Source organism: Accipiter gentilis, chromosome 4 (genome assembly GCF_929443795.1).
Source record: "Accipiter gentilis chromosome 4, bAccGen1.1, whole genome shotgun sequence".
Classification (NCBI taxonomy): Eukaryota; Metazoa; Chordata; class Aves; order Accipitriformes; family Accipitridae; genus Astur; species Astur gentilis.
This window is the reverse complement of record NC_064883.1, coordinates 43,036,692-43,054,162: the sequence shown is the minus strand read 5'-3', so window position 1 is coordinate 43,054,162 and position 17,471 is coordinate 43,036,692. Positions and strand designations below refer to the sequence as shown.

The 17,471-nt window shown below is 42.5% G+C and overlaps 1 protein-coding gene across 3 annotated transcripts in view; it reads left to right on the top strand.

Moving 5' to 3' along the window:
• The window catches only part of CRHR2 (corticotropin releasing hormone receptor 2), a 161,330-nt gene extending 148,774 nt beyond the window's left edge, over nt 1-12,556 (top strand). For all 3 annotated transcript variants that reach the window (XM_049798716.1, XM_049798715.1, XM_049798717.1), the window contains one exon: nt 11,425-12,556. In XM_049798716.1, coding sequence (XP_049654673.1) covers nt 11,425-11,565 — 141 coding nt within the window. In that variant the 3' untranslated portion in view covers nt 11,566-12,556. The remainder of the gene's footprint in view (nt 1-11,424) is intronic.
• The last annotated feature ends 4,915 nt before the right edge of the window (nt 12,557-17,471 follow it).

Sequence of the window (17,471 nt, the reverse complement as noted above, 5' to 3'; positions counted from 1 at the left end):
ATTTATTTCTTTAGTGCATGTAAACAGCATCACATCAGAAGTACAGAAGTACCGAAATACCATTTGCATTCTCTTGACATCAGTTGCTCTCAGAGAGGCATCCCTGATAGAAGTGGTGAGGAAGATAATGCCACTCAATCCACATGAGGTACCAGCACTCTTGGTGAGATCCACAGCAGATTTTGCTCTAAAAGAGGAAAATAGCCTGTAAGTAGTAGCCTTTCAGTAGCCTGAAATCTTTATAAGTATCACTGAAGCCTTGTTGAATTATTATGTCTTCAGCGAGTCCAATATTCCTTTCTCTGTGATAGATGGGCTGATGACTTGTTATCTCAGAAGGTTTTAAATACTTCAGGTTTTCCGGTTATGACGGAGATGGGTTCTTTAATTGCATGTAATAGTCTTTAACAGGTTATTCATCCCACACAGTGCCAGGCCTGCTCTGAATGATGACACAAACAAAAAGGCTAGAAAATCTGTTCATTTAAAGCTTTAGTAATGGTCTGATCTCAGCTGTATCTCTGCCACTTCGTATTTGATACAGATGCCACTAGGTAGTTGCAAACTCCCAATAACTGTCTGTAGTAGAGCTCAAGCTACATGGATTCCAGTTGAAAGTTTTCAAAGTTTCTGTCTTTTTGTCAGTGTTCTATCTCTGAAGTTTGGCAAATGAAACAGAAAAGAGTTTTTTCTCTGTAACATCTTGTAGCCTCCCTTGATTTAAACAAACATGTCCTTATGAGTTAGAGTGTTTCTCTTCCTGTGAGTTATTTTGCCCCAAATCACAGGAGTTACACAGCTGTGTTGCTTGAATAGATCTGATATTCTAGTGGAGAAGGCAGTGCCTCCAGCACTCAAACTGAAGATGGCACCTTGGTAACACAAGGTATCACAATAAAAGGTCTTGGTCCTGATTTTGCAGTGATTTGGTCTGACAGTTCAGCAGTGGGATCACTGAAAGGAAAAAGTGAAGCTATTAAATTGCAGTCCTTGCAAAGAATTTCAGATGGAACGAGTTTATTTCCTTATGCTTTGGAGCGGGCATTTGACCCGGGAATACAAACATCTCCCTTTCCCTCATTTCCACAGCATGATGTTTCACACAGCTCTTGGACTAGCTTTGTTGGCTGCAGTGAGAATTAAGCCTATGGGCCAGGTCTTGAGAGAGTGTTTATCATTCGGGCCCCTCTACTGCAGGTACGATCCTTCAGATTTCGAATATGAATGTCTTTCCAAGCCAACACATTATACACAAGTTATTCCAGCGAACCTAAGGAGAAGAAGCAGTTTAGATGCCAAGTTGACCATTTTTTACATTTTATTGCTTCTGAAAAGTTTTGAAGCTGTTTTGAACAAACTGTGTGTGCCATGGATGGGCATGAGAGGCCGTTGGCACTTGACTCATATTAATTTGTCTAGAGACTTTATGGAAAAAGAGTTGTATTTTTTGGACACAGAGACTAACACTAGGGGGCAAAAATATGCAAATTTAATTTAAACTGAGCGGTAAAGAGCATCTCCGGTCTTGCAAGAAAATTGAGGATGAGAGGGTTCTGACAATTTGTTACGAAAAATGGCATAATGAAAAATATGTATGCATTTACGTTAAATGCCACTTAAAAAGAATGAATGTAGGTTGTGAGCTTCTTTTTCAATGACTGCAGAAATCAAGATGCTCCCCAGAATTTTTTCTATTAACTCACAGATCACAAGCCTGAATTTAATTTCACATAACAGTGGATTAAAAAAAAAAGTTTAAGATGGAGTTTTTTGGAACAAGGATAGTTACAATTGCTTGAAACTGTGCTGAAGAGAAAGCATTTCCACAAAACTCCTGTTTTTATTTTCATATCCATGAAGCTCCATCTTTTATTGCAGTTCACTAAAAAATGTTTAGGTTTCCTTAGGTGATGAAATTATTCTACCTGGATCAGTTTGCTTATAACAAGATAATAATGTTTAATCAGGGATATGCTTTCATGTTATCTCATCCTTATGTAAGTTTGCATGAGAATATAGATCCATAGAAACCACTAAATCATCTCTTCAGCCACTGTAGTACAAGCCGATTAATTCAATCCAGTAACTGAGCTTGATAGCATGTGTTTAATTAAAGCCTGTCCTTTGAAAGGGTATCTGGTGTGAGATTCATCTCACATGGTACCTCTGATTTTTCAATAGTACCTCGGATTCTCAATGATCTTGAGAACTGAATGTTGGATAAAAACATCACTATCCTATCCAGGTCGCAGCCAGACCTGAAACTGAAAAAAGGCTCGGTGGAGGTTATAGCCTTTAGGCATATGTAGAGTAGCCTTATAATTGTTTGCATGATAGGAAAACCAGGAAAAACATTCATTATAGTTTCAGTACCAAAAGAGGCTCACTGTTACTAGGCCAATGAAGACAGTTGTCACCTTTGGCTTTCCATAGGAGAGCCTCCAGGAAAGACAACAGACGGCAATAGTGACACTCACTAGAACTATAATCGCTCTTTGTTGATCTCTAGGCTCACAGCTCACTTGGAGCTTCTTCATACTTTTTTCTCTACGGTCTTCTTTCAGTTCTTTAGTATGCACCTTCTGCTCAGAGGCAAATGGGTACAGCACTCCCAGCATTTCTGTTCTCTCTCTGACTGATTCCAGATAAAGTATCTTTAAAGGAAGATGGATCTTCCTTCTAGTTCCCTTTCTAGTGTGGTATCTACCTTCTCAGCCAGATCTCATTGCTAATGATGGCTTTCTCCTGAGAGAAAATAAAAGTATTTCAGAGAGAGGGGGAAAGTGCGTTTATAGTGTTTCATATTCCAAATATATCTTCCAGTATGGTTGTGTTAGCTTTGGTCTTATGGCTGCTGTTTGCTGGCATCTGGAGGGGAGGAGGTCAGATCTCAGATACTGCAGCATCTCCCAGAAAAGGAAATAAAATCTTTCTGGCCAGCCACTGGTGAACCTCCAGAAGAACGAGAACTTCATGGATAGGGCTGGCTCTTCTCCTGCTACCTCAACAAAGACATCATGGAAACAAGAGGATAATGGAGGAAGGATCCCTGCCTCCAGGGAACACCTGTCCTTGTAATTAGGTGCTTCATGCCATTTCCTATAACCACCAGCGGTGATCCCTCAGAGAGTTCTGTGATCCTTGGAAACCTTAGCAACCATAACGGGAGATAATAACACCGCTGCACCATAACAAGGTGCTTCTGAATGAAGGTGACTGTGTGTGAGAATGACCCAAATTTATAAAGTGACAGTGCTTGGTGAAGGGCTAAACAGAGAAGAGCAGTCTCCACTATCAAACTGAATGAAGGGAACAAGGGAAATCCTGATTAAACATGGTGAAAAAAAATCACCATGTGAGCGAGGATGTTTAGGCACTAGAAGAGAGGCCCAGAAGTGGTTTGAGATCTCCATCCTTGGACGTACTCAAAATGACTGGAAAAGGCCCTGACATAATTTCAAAACTGGATAAAATTTCTATGCTGGACTTGCTTTGATCATGGCATTGGACCAGAGGCCTTCTGATGTCCCTTCCAACCTTAATTATTCTATAATTCATGAATCCTATGTCCATAATAAGGTGGCTGTCCTTCATTTCTAACTGTGTCCTGGAGGGATGCATAAGTAGCAAGGCCTGTGTCTGAATTCATCCTGCAAAGCATGAATTCTTAGCTCAAGCAGGCCTCAGATTCTAATATTATCTGGTCAATAGCGATAATCAGCTATGAATTAACATTTAAAATAGAAAGCAATTAGCTGACTTGGAGAGAAACCATAACCAGAGAGGAATAGAACAGGTTACTTCATTAGACGGCACTGTAAATTATTCTCACAACAAGGTGCAAGGCAAGGATAAATATGTTGGGGGTTTTTTTGTGTTGACCCTTTACCCAGGCACCATCTGTCTCTCAAAATCTGTTAAGCTCAAAGTGGCTTACTTTGATCTGATCATCTTGCAAGGCTATTCATTGTAATTGCCAGCTATGAATCACCACCTAAATGGTTAGTCATCCACCTGCCCATCAATCTAAGCAGACGTCACATTAATCATTCTGAACCCAAAGGACATGCATTAAGCGTTCCTTCAAACCACTGAATAAATATGAATATGGGGGTGGACTAGAGGGCTAAAGTTTAATTCCATCTCCCACAATGATTGCTTTCTGAGCAAAGGTGCCCAAAAGTGCTAGTATGGGTACTACTCCTAAATGTCCCTGAGGATGCCTGGTCAGTACAGAGTCAACTGAAGGGATCAGACCTTCCCTTTGGGACCACCAGGCAGCAGTTCATTACAGGACTGCAGTCTTCTCTCAGTACCCATCTCCCACACCCAGACGTGTTCTGGTAGAAAGTCACCTTCGTTGCTGTGACTCCAGTAGGTCGCTTCAGACTGAGGTCCTGCCAGAGAGAGAAAAATGAGAAATCCAGGCATGGTGAAAGGTAGCAACTGGTCTGAGGGTCCTTCCCCACCCCACCTTCCTTTTCACTACACCCCTGCTGTTGTGAGCGTGACTCCAAAGGGCTCCACAACAAAATCACGGAGGCTTGAGGTGGGCTGATTGCATTCATGGCCTCCCTCTCTAGTGGTTAGTTCTGGTCCTTTGTGGCCCAGAAGAAAGGAGCAGCATTTGCTTCCACCCCAAAATGTGTGCCGAATCTTTATAGCTAGTCAGAACTGTTCTAGCTTCTCAAACAGTTATATATGATAAAAAAATTGCACTGTTGTGATCTTAGAAACAAAACTTCAACATCCCAGCCTGGCAGGTGCTGCAAAACTATCCACCTGTTACTAGGTTGTATGTAATTGCTGCCAAAGACTCCGGCAAAAAAATTAATTGCAGACCAGTTAAGCAGGCTAATTTTTTTAGGGAGAAAAAGAAACTTAACAATATTACATAAAATAGTGATGTAGGCTATTGGGGAAAAAAAAGTTCCACCTGAGCTTCATTTTTGTTTCCTTTGAGCCTTGCAGATTGTTTTGACTACATCCCTTCCCTACCCTAGCAGGAGTAAACACTGACAATGGCATCTTTATAGAGATGTTTGTTTTGATTTTTTTAGCTAATGGTAACGTGACCATCTTTGGCCTGAGAGGTTGGCTCTACTGGGAGCCTTGTAAAGCCATACCAGTGGGGCGAGAGCTGGCTCTAGGACATACATATAGTTGCTCAGTGATGTACTTTATTTACAAAAACCAGACAAAGACTCACTCCTATCTCTCTGAGAGTGTTAGCATTCCTCATCTGCAGATCCCCAAGTCTGTCAGTCCAGTGGTCCCTGTGCTTAGGCCATTCTGTTTCTTTGCTTCCATTCACGACTGCACTTAATCCTCCCAAGGATCCGGAGAGGCTTGACCCATAGGCTTCTTCACAGCATTTACTATTAAATCCAGCATTTACTGTCCCCCCTGCCCTTGAAGGACACCCTAACCCTTTGAAAACTTTCAAGGTATCATGTAAAGCATCACCTTACATTAGTTTAAGTTCTATTATGAAATGGACAGGATTTTTGTCCCTAGTATTAGACATCTAATACATAGACATATGCAGTTAAGCTGATCACCCTCAACTTCATTTATAGGCAACAATTCACCCAAATAAGGGTAGATTTCAACTGACCTATTTTAGTTGTCTCTTTTTGATGAACTGTTGCCAATACCTTATGGCCTTTCCTATGTCTCTACTGGATAGAGAGAGAGGCCAGGTCTTCAGAAACTACATGAAGGTGGACTACACTGCAGAGTGAGACACAGCGAGACCAGTGTCTTGAAATTTAAAGTCTGCATAGCCAGTTCCTTTTACTAATCTGGACATTGCTTGAAAGTCCCTCTTGCTCCTCTGTAGTTTACAATAAGATTGAGTAAGTCTTCATTAATTCTTCCACAATTTGTACTGCCATTCATAACCAAAGATGTTTAAAGTCCACAGTTATTCTCCAGTTACCTCCAACTGCAGCACAAAGATCTGAAACATGGCACAAAGGTGTTTAAAGTGTAGGTGGAACTTGATGAATTCATCACTGAAACCTATTTTCATAGAGCAAAAATCAGTCTGTTTCAAAGGCCATTGAGATCTATATAAACCTTTTTCATTTATTTCACTTGCCTTTGGATGAGGTTTTCTGGGAGTAGAAAGTGGCATATGAGCAAAGCAAGAACTTAATTAGGGTTATGTAGTCACAGACTACTGAACACCATGATTATTCTATAGTCAGAGATAGGTATTCTATACCTGTTGTCCCTCTGCTCCTCACTCCTTAACACATTCGTGTGAGAGACGTTCTCTGGGGACAGAGTGTGGCAGCATCCCAATAGTCTTACTTCCAGCTTCCATTACCATGACAGGTCATTTAATCCTACTCATCTTATCAGACTCATCCTTTTTACCTACATTACTACTATTATAGTTCAGTATTACATCAAGAAGCCCCACATGAATGGGCCCCTTTGTTCTAAGCACTGTGTAAATGCATCAAGCTTTCTTCCTCTCTGCTAATAAGGCATGACATTTCTTCCAAAACCTGATTTTTAATGTCGCTAAAGGCTCTTTCCTCAGCTCATTTCTAATTGATGGCTACAAGAAATTAGCCAGCAGCCAGTGTCTAGCATAAGTAATAGCAATACAAAATTGATGTCTATTTTATCAAAAGCAAACCTTTTCTGCATGTTTTCATCCTTCTTTCTGTCTCTTTCATTCTTTCTGTTGTTCTTCCAAGGAGGAGGAGAGGGTTTTAACTATTTTTATGATCAGATGTGGTTTTTAGTGATTTTTAGGTGTGATCTGAAAGTTTGAGAACTCTTTGGTTAGGTGATCCAATCAGGAAAGAAAAACTATCACCCACTGACTTCTCTCCATCCCATCACTTGAATTCTTTCTCTTGACTGTTCTAAAGCAATCCTGCTGAGAGCAGTGCCCACACTCTGCAGGCACAACTATGTTGGTAAATCTGATTTGAGCACATGTTCAGAAACTGTGATTATTCACAGTACACAAAGTGCAAAGAACTGAAAAGGGTAATTCTGAGAGAGTAACTGTTTGCAAGAAAAAGACAGACAAGGGTCAACACGGAGAACTGAGCTCTCTGCTCAGCAGCAGGGATAAACTTTGTCATCTCAAGCAACTAAAGTTACTTAGAGGTGAAGCTGATAATTTGTATTCCCGGGGCTCTTTGTTAAGCTTTAGCCACTGATGATAGGCTGTACACATCTTTGGGCTATTACAGGCGAGTGCTGTGAATTTCAGGTCATAGATGTGCTAATGCTGACTCTAGGACGTGGTACTGACTCTGCAAATGTTTAATGGATAGAGGTAGTTGCTCTCATGGAGATTAAAAACCAGGTTTGAAGTTGCTATTTTGCTTTATCTTTTTCTATTACTCTTCTGCTGTCTAATACCTTTTTTTGGTGTCTTTTTTAACATATTATAGCAGTCACAGATGGTTTTCTTTTTTCTTTTCTGACTTAAAGCTAAGCTAGCATTTTGTTTCTGAGTTCAATTGCAAGAGATAAATTTGAGCTTAACCTTTTCTGCTTGCGCTTTGGTCCCATCCTAATTGCAGTGAATTATTCTGTCATTAAGAAATGCTTTCAGTCACCCCTATAAGTGGAGAGTCTATTCCATGTGCCCAGTCCATTAGGAATGGCTCCAGCTGTACAAGAAGACAGCATTTTTGTTACTATTTTTTATCCTTTCTCAAAGCTTGTAAGCAAACCATATCATAAAAGCCATTTGGACAACTGCTTGTTTAGACTCACAACTTTATCTCCAGGTGACTCTTTTTGACTTGATTGGTTTGAAGCACAAATGATAAATCTAATCTGGCTTCACTGGCTGAGTAAGTATCTGCTCAAACAAGTTGCTCAGAAACACAAAAAGCCCACCGGGTAACTCCCCCTTTTCAAGAGCCAGTGAAATGCTGCTCTAGGAGAACCTGGGATATAAGAACTCACAGGACTGCCAGTCTACTATTGATGTCTTTAGCAAAGACTGTGCTGTATACAGAAATTTACTTTCTGCTTTTGCACCAGAAATGAAGAAATTCACCTCTTTGAAGGACTTAAGTGGATCATAGGCTCTCTGTACAAGGGTGAATTTCACTCCAGCAGAAAGGGGGTAAAACTTTGTCTAACAATATCTCAGCATTTGGTGACATCTGGGCAGAAATGAGCATTTGAGAGGCAACATACCTCTGCAGATCAGGTCCCATGTTCTTCATGGGACAATTTCCCACGGCAGTGGTTACCCCTCTGACACTTGACATGTTGCTTATACCATTTGCCTTAGGTGCCCAACATTTAGCTAAACTGGTTTTGTGCTCAGGAGCAAGATGGAACAAGAACTTATTCATTCCACATATCTAAGTCACCTCCTTAGGGGAATCATCTCTCTCTCTCCATTGTGTATTGAAAGCATAAATAATTGGCCAAGACTCAGTATCAAGCTTTCAGATGAGATGCATGTCCCCTTGTATGTACTCTGGCACATGTATTTGCCTTTGGGTGTATATTATATCTCCCCTAAATCCAGAATCAGAAATATATATCCCTTTGCCACTCCAGGTAGAACCATGATAGGTTTGCAAATAGTGGGCATCCAGGAAAGTGCAACACCATGACACATCTTTCCACTGTTTCTCGTGTTTCAGCAGGAGGGTTCAGTGAGCCAGTGAGATCAGTTTGATGAGACAGTGAAAGTCAGCAGTCCAGGCTGGCTTCTACTGTAGTAGTATATGACTGAGTCAACCCATCCTGACTCTGGCTATCTCATGTAACTATCTCATTTAAACTGACCAAACCCCATCTTGAAACTAGTCGGGGCATGTTGTACCTACTACTACCTAATGATAGGCTCTTTCAGAAATCCCCTGCACTGTTGTTTAACCACATTATTCTCATTCTCATCTCAATTTCATTCATGATGATCATACTCCTCCTGGCAGTGCTGTCTTTTAATTTAAATTCTTCTTTCATTGGATGTCCACTCTTCGTCTTCTTCATGCAAGCAGTCCTATTCCCTCATAGCCTTTATTTTTTAGGGTCTGTCCCTGTCCCCCCGTGTGTGTCTCCCCCCCCCCCCTTAAGGTAAAAAACGTTATTTTATATTGAAGAAAATCATTGATTCAGAATCAAAAGAAAGAAACCCAGTTTGTCACTCTCCTCACCTTACTATAAACATCTGCATCTACTTGTCTTGAAAGTCAGATCACACATAGCTGAGAAAATAACTAAAGAAAGAGATCCTCAGATCCGATTTGCCCAATCTGTGCCTTCTAGAAGGGCTCTGATAGAAAAGCCACATTTCCAGGTTCAGGATTCCCCTGACAAGGTACCAAAGAGGGCAATTGCAAAACTGTTTTCCATGTTGATACTCACAAACCTGAAATGGAGTGTATTTCATGGACAAAGCTAGTGATGGGAGGGGATTTTCTGGTGACAGACCACAGCACTGCAAAATTTCTAAGTAGTAGTTCTACAGACTATGGGTCTATCTAAGTGCTTGAAGGCCAACAAAGAAATGGGAGGATTGAAACTGTCTGAGAGAAAGAGTGCAGATACCCCCTTCCCATGTCCTCTTTATGAACCGTTGTATGTTTTAACCCTCAGGCCGTAATTCCTGTTCATCTAGGACACCTAATACTGACAATTTGTGGTTTGGGTGAGAAATACCTCTGCTACTAGAGCTCATCAACTCATTTGAGTACCCGTTAGATAGCATGTTGGAGCTCATCTGAAGTGGTATTGGGGAGTGTGCGTTCCTCATGTTTTGAGTAGACATCATGCTGTACCTGAAGACAAGCCCCAGGCTTTAAAAGGAATGGAGAAAAGCAGTGGCTGTGCACCTTTGGACAATTTGTTCCAACACTATCTTCCCTGCAGTCCCAATGGTGATTATAGATACACCCAGGATGGCTTTGACCTACCTCGCTCAGGTGCTGATAGCTGAGAAGCTGTGTCAGCATGGTTTTCATACAGGCTGTGCAAGCTCATCCCAGCACTTGTACAGTTGCCATGGTAGCTGATCCATGTTGAGGTCTACTCTACAACAACATCACTGCTATTAATACCCAAGCTTTAGCCTGCCAGGGTAAAATGGGGATAAGAGCACTCCTTTACTTTTGAGGGATGCAGTGAAGATAAGTACATTAAAGATTGAAAAACATTCAGAGTAAGATATCAATATTGTCTAAATTTAGCTAAATTTATAATCCGGACATCTAAAACAGAGCTAGTTGTATAGACTCACTTTAAAAGTAATAAAAGGAAATAGGTATTTTTCATCTGACCACAGTATCTGGCCTACTGTGGACATCTGCTTTAGGAGGAGGTAAATCATACACTTTGACCATACTGACTGGCTCGCTCTTGGTCAGGAAGAGAGCTATGGGTCAGAGAGCTATAGGTGTAATATCTACATTCTGTTATTTATAACCCCACCTTCTAAACAAATGTGGTTTTGGCAAAGAAGGCTCTGGATTGATATAGAGGTTGTATGTAAAAATGCTCTTTTTTCCAAGTTGACTTGATTTCAGGTTGGCAGCAGAATGTGAACATCCTTACCAAGTGTCATGAGTACAATTCCCCATTGACTGTCCGAGAAGCTGAGCCCAGATTCATCTCACCTAATTTTGTAGGCTTACCTAGCTGCCTAGGTTAGGGGGTCTGAATTGCTTTTGTCTCTACAGGAAGCAGAGATCAACAAGAATATCCAGAAATTGGTCTAAATGTTTCATTCTAGGTTCTGACTTTGAGACTTCTCTGCCAGTGATTTGTCAGCAATTGGCTACAGTCTATGTTAGCGGTATCTCAAGCTTTCCCTCCCATTGCGTTTGAGGCCTGGATTCCTGACACTTGTCTTTCTCTTGCTTATATACATATCTGAGATAGAGTTCCTGGGCTCTCTCTATGGTCCATGCAAAAAAATATGCACTTAAAGTTCAAGATTCTTCTGGCCTATTTGTAAGCTCCTGCTTGAGGATGCCCTTCTGTTGACTGTCACTGCCTATACCAGCTTCTCACAGTGTCATGTGTGTCTATGTTGTAGACATAAATATTTAGTTAGATGATCTGTGATTCTTCATATCCAAGGGAAGCAGAAGCAACTATAGCCCCTGCGACAGGTCTCTCTAAGACCTCCATCAGGTGCTTGATTCAGTTGCATAGGCATTTGTTGCCATTTGAAATGCTCTGGGGTAGTTAAGAGATCAGATATGAGACATGAGATATGTGAAACCCATGCTTTTCCCAGAGTGCAGTACCCAAGAGAATAGCAAGTGAACTAGATGCCCATGGTTAGGCAGCTGAATCAAGTCCTGCATGTTCCAGTGGCTTGACACGTATCGTGATTTGTCTCAGTGCTGTCTAGAGTCCCTTTACAGAGGACACCTGAGCATTCTAAGTGTTCATATTCTTTCCTTTTTTTTTCACCAGGTCCGTTCTGCTGCCAGGAAAAGATGGCACCGCTGGCAAGACCATCACTCCCTCCGAGTGCGTGTGGCACGTGCCATGTCTATCCCCACCTCTCCGACACGGATCAGCTTCCACAGCATCAAACAGACCGCAGCCGTGTGATATGCCCCGCACAAACACGCAGCACCTGGTGGCCTTCAGGGTTCTTCTTTCTTCACTCTCCCCAAGCCCCTTTCTTCAAACTTTCTTCCTTTATTCTGCACTGCTCTCTTTCACAATGAGGTGCCCACCATGTTTTTGTGGACTCTCATCTCCCATATTTGTGACGCTGCTTTAAGGCAACCAGGCAAAAGCCTATTGGAGTACGTGGTGGCAAAACAGATTCAAAGAAGAAAGAGATTCAGCACGGACTGCACCTTGTGGAAGTTCACAACACAAAGTGTAAAACAGCACACTGGCAGGAACAATCAATCTTCTTCTCCTTTCTTTTTTTTGTTTTTCCCTTCCGTATTGTGGTGAACAAAGACTGTTTTTACCATACTGCCCATCTCACCCTGTACATTGATTCCCAATGATTTCAACAGTTTGGTGTATAGATAGCCCATCTCTTGTTTCTTTGTAAAAATTTCTTCCCTGCAGAACTGTCGTTTAAGAACACGTGGCAGCAAGAAAAAGAGCATCTGATAGTTGGTGTGAAAAATCCAAATTTATCTACCTTCCCCATTTCTCCCTTTGATAGGCTGGGAGCTGGCCAGGGCATCGCTGGACTGTTTAACACAGGGCACGTTGCCTTGCAAGAACCATGCCCTGTTCATACACAAAATTTTGTAAAGGATAGCAATATCTCTAGATAGCTCTACAAAATATCCTTATTCCTCTTAGCCCCACGCTTTCAACACAATGTAAGTAGCCTTTGGAAAGTCTTTGGTTTTTTTCAGCTAAGAGGATTGGGTTGGGGAAGGACAACAGAACATGTTTCCTGGTTTTAAAAAATATAAAAGGGAAGCACTGTAAAAATAATGAGAAGAGGATGTTTGCATTATGAGGATAGTGCTACATGCTGCACAAAGATTATCGAGCATTTTGAACTAGAGCAGATGTATCTACTGGGCTTTTTATGTGATGTTAAAAAATTCTGTATATTTTCAATAATAAACACTATTCTGGGTTGGTTTCAATAAAACCGGGCATCATTTTCTTTACTCTGGAAAGGAAGAGGACACCTATCTTGAGAGTGTTTTTGTATCTAAGATCAGGGAAATAAATCCTGTTTGATAATGAGCCAGTAAGAAGAACAACCTCATGATAAGATCTGAGCAAGTGGGCATTTAAATGCAAGATGAATTGCCTCCCTTCTCAGCTCATGGTGTTACGCTGGATCTCTGTCCCTCTGCACTCCCCTTCCCCCCACTGGGCTTTGCAACAGCAGAAATTAAAAAGCAAGTTGTGTAATATATTCCCCATCACCTATATCTTACCTCACCAGTGCTGGTGTAATTTACTCTTTCCACTCTAGCATGCTTATTCTGAATTTTCTTCACATGTTTTAGAGGGCTTTCCAGCACAAGCTGGATTTAAAGCTCCAGTTTTAAATTGGTCTCTCTCTAGTTTTCAGGGTGCCACATGGCTGGAAAATATCTTGGAAGACACTCATGTTAATCCTCTGCTTTTGGAGGCATCCTGTCCTAACAGCTTAATCACATTCAACTTTGAGCTGATTGGCAATGCACAGCAAATTTAAATTAACGAATTAAAATGTTGTAACTTTTCCCTCTCCTAACTCTTATTTGGATTCATGTGCCTCAGTGAGATAACTGAGGGAGGAGAGAGAAGGGAGATTTGAGATTCTGTCTAGTTAGACCCATCATCTCTGCCAAAGAGGAGGAGCGGGGAAGAGTCTTCACATAGGCTTCCATGTGGCATGCCAACCAGTATGATAGATCCCGGCGTGGCAGAGATACAGATAAGATTGGAAATGTGCCTGCCTGTGCCACTCACTGCTGTCAATGCCCTGAGTTCTGCAGAGTGATCCAGACCGTCTTCGTGGTGGCTGGGAAACAAAAGTGTCTGATGAGAGAGGACTGTGTCAGTGCTTTTATTCCTTGCCTGCATCACAATAGCGATGCACAGCCTCCTGGCGTTTTGTATTTGAAGGGACAGATATGTCTGCAGGTTAGAAATATGGGGATTCAGTACCACTGTGTTTGCTTTGTCTCTAGGCCAGTCTGGGAAGAAAAAGGGATTTGCAGTGCAGCAGATACTGTCAGAAATTGCAGGTTATTGTTGCTACCAGGAGTGTATTTTCACAAAAAATAAAATCCTTTTTCCAATTAGTATTGGCCCAAAGCAGAGATTTTCAGTCCTCCAGCACTGGCCCCTGCTTCAAGCCAGCCTGGTGGACTTACAGTATTAATGGGATACTGCTTATGTTAATTTTGAAGTGAGTGCCATGCTAACACGTACACTATCTCTACTTGTTTTGCCATGGAAGCTTTCTGAAGTCTGTCATGCCTGAGGTACTGAGAGCCATGACCCATTTTCTCTAGAGCACTGTGATGAAAAACCAGCTTGAATTTCTACCATCAGCCTTGTAAGAGCAAGATTTCAGGCCATCCCCAGAGCAAATTATTTTCAGGGTGGGCTTTTTTTGTCTTAGCAGAGAGTGCAGAGCGGGGGAGAATGATGGCCATAGATAGGTGTGTAACTCTGAACACAGCATATTGGGGGGGGTGGGGGGGGGGGGGCTTGTGTGTCATAAAGGCCAGAATTTGAGAAAAAAAAGGCAGGGTATTGGTTATATCAGGCAGTCCTAGGGGGTGACTGCTTTGTGGCAGCTAGTGGAAGGAATATCATTTACACCAGCTGAGATTGGATACATGGGGCTCAATGCAAAACTCTTCACATTATATACAGTGAGCTCTAGCTTTTCTGCACGTGGCTGCCCTGCAGGCAATGTGTGAGTAGTTTGTAGGCTGCCTAACCTGTCAGTGGGCACCAAACCCTCCTGGTTGGCAAAAAGAAGTGGAATATCTGTGTCCTGGAGCTCATGTTCTGGTTCCTCTGGAGCCACAAGCTGAGGCACACGATTTGTGGGCCCTCTGCATTTGCAAGGTGGTCACCATCAGTCTATTTTTTAGGCACAAGTTTCACGCCTCTGGAAGGACTCTTACTGGTGTCTGTAGAATTGGTGTCAGGCTCACATTTGCCTTCTCAGTATGCCTTTCTGGTTCCCAATAAAGAGCAGGTTTTAAGAATTGCCTTTCTTTCCCTTTCTCTCCTCCACATCATGGACCAGGCAGACCATAGGGCAATCAAGACCTCCTGATGAAAGCTGCCATAGAAACAGGGAGTGGTAAGTAGTCTCCATGGAAATAGTGCTTTGAAGGCTGTTTCTCTTTCCCCCAAGCTATCAACTGATCAATATCATCTTATCCTTAAGTCCACCTGTCTGCCTGTATCCTTCATTTGGTTTTATTAGGTGCAGTAACATCCTACTCAATACCACAACTACGAGTCAGTATAGCCCATGTTAGCTGTGAAACCAAACTGCCCTTCACATTTCAGGGTTGAAGAGCTAGGATTCATCCTGCGTTTTCCTCACTGGTGTGGACGTGCACCCAGCTCTGGAGTACACATGCAATCCAGCAACACAGCAAAACTTTCCCTGCACTGGTTTCTTCCCCCTATAGTGGGGTATATTCTTTTTCTTAATAGACACAGAAGACAACTTCGTGGGCACAGCTGCATCTGCCCTTGGAGTGCTTAGCCAGAGTGACTGACTATTATCCTTGTGCTGTGAAGCCTGCCTTTTGTCAGAAGAGACTTCCCAGTACTGTAGGAAAGGGATCATCTTAGTCATGTGTGTCTCCATGACGCCTAGCACCATATAGTTCGCAGCCACAGCTGCAGTCTCAGGAGCAGTATAAGTAACGAGGGTGACTGTCACTGGAAGGGGGGAATTGTCCTGTAAATGGAGCAAAAGTACGATCTAGGCACAAGATACTATTCTTCCAAAGACCGTTCTAGAGGGACTCACTTGACTTTATGTAGCTCTTCACAAGTCTCAGCTGGAGCTAGTTCCTTCTGTGATCATTGGAGAACTGCTCGATACGGTCAATGGAGTCCAAGGTATGAATCATCTGATCCTCAGGTAGATGTCTATGGGAATTGCACCCAGCATCTATTTTTGACCTTAAAGGCCACCTGAGTTACTGGCTTTTGTAGAGACAGACACGGTGCAAAATTTGGTAGCGTGCATCCCACACCAGTGACATGGACTGGGATATTGTAGCCAGTAAGAAACAAGGGGGTGGTAACGAGTCCTTTTTGTGCTCTTCACAAGAACTACAGAGTCCAGGTACCAGCACTGGAATTGAAGAATTGCCAGATCTGTCTAGCCCTGATCTAGATGCTGTTAGCCATGCGTCTTTCTAGCCCCATGGTGTGGCTACAGAAAGAAGTTAGTCTTATCTAGACCCTGTGAAGTGGATAACCAAACTTTTGAAGGACTGTGGTGTAATCCATATACCTGACCTCGAATCTATATTGTCCAGATCAAATCCAGACATCTAGCAGGTCTGAGTAGAAAAGAAATTTGGCAGCTGAAGAAGTGAACTAATGTCTCTGACAACAGACATTCAACCACAGAGTTTGCTTTCACAAGGTCCTTTAGAGCTTAGAGTCATTGACCTCACAGTAAACCGCTGGAATATATGGATGCCAGGGCACCAGTGTTGTACCAGTGTTTTCAAGGCTATTTCTGGGATGCCCTGTTTTCCCTCACAATAAATATTCACTAAACATTTAAGATCAATAAATAGATATATACACCTAAATGTGGTCTCTGTCTCAGTAAGTCAGGTGTCTGATCTCCCATTACACTTGCTGCATACCTAAGTAAATTGTGCAGTGAATTCTGCAGAGCTCCTTAGCCGGCATTCAGGAGGCCTCTGCTTCAGGAGGAGCTCTTGGCCTCGCTGGATGGAACACAACTCTTGGCCTTGCTGAGGGCTTGATTCATTTGCCTAAATATAGGCTTCTAGTATCATTTCAGATGCCCCAGGCATCCCAGCTGACTTCTAGTTGTCAGTCCAGAAAAGCAGCTGTATGGCCTGTGCAGATGTCCCACTTTCTTTAAGCTCTTTCAGATTGAAATAGACACTTAGGGATGTCTTGTACACTTGTACACTTCCTCAGCTACTTCTCTGATCTTCCCCTAGGGAGAAATCAAATTGGAGAGGGTCAAGTCAGCTAATCCAGGATCCTGCAAATAAGCCTCTCTCAACTACAGACGGAGTGTAGGGAGACCTAGTTAGCCAAGGAAGCGAGGAGGGACTATGGTGGGTTTTCTTCCAGCCATGAGTTCGATGCAAAGTGTGCTGAAGCCAGTAAGATCTGCACTGCCTAAAGAAATGAGGCTACGAGGGGCTCTCTCCTTTGTCTGCTGTTAGGCAGAGTTCAAGGGTAAAAATATGATACTCTTTATTTTACTAGTACAAACAATTTGAAGAAGATAAAAATAACCTTTTTGACTCTGCAAGTTCTCACCCACAGGAGTTAGGAGGAAGTTCCCAGTTCACTTAACTGATAGCAATGGTGATACTCTTGTCTCTGCCGTACTGTATAGTCCCACTGGTGGAGAGCTGACTTCTGTCATCAACAACATTTGGCACATCCAAGCTGGGATGACAGAATGCTCACCGTTCCTCGAAACACCAGCCAAGGTAGCTGCTGATGCCATCCAAAGGCACGGTGTGGGATCAAGTCATGGGGCTGCTGAGAACTGAATTCATTTGAATTAAACTGTTCGGAAATCATCCCAGGAGGAAAATACCTGGGAGCAAAACAGATAAGCAAGAGCTTCCATTTTCCCTGGTTAGACTTTGATAAAAATGCTGGCTGAGCTGGAGGTGAGCCATACGCCCTCACCTCAAGAAGGCAAGCATTTCCAAATTTGCATTGGCACATCCAAGTAAGCCTATGGCTGCCTAAGACACCCTTCAGGGGTCACCCCAGCTCAGAGACAAAAACCTTGGCTGGACAAGAGGGCAGGAACAGGAGCATGCGGG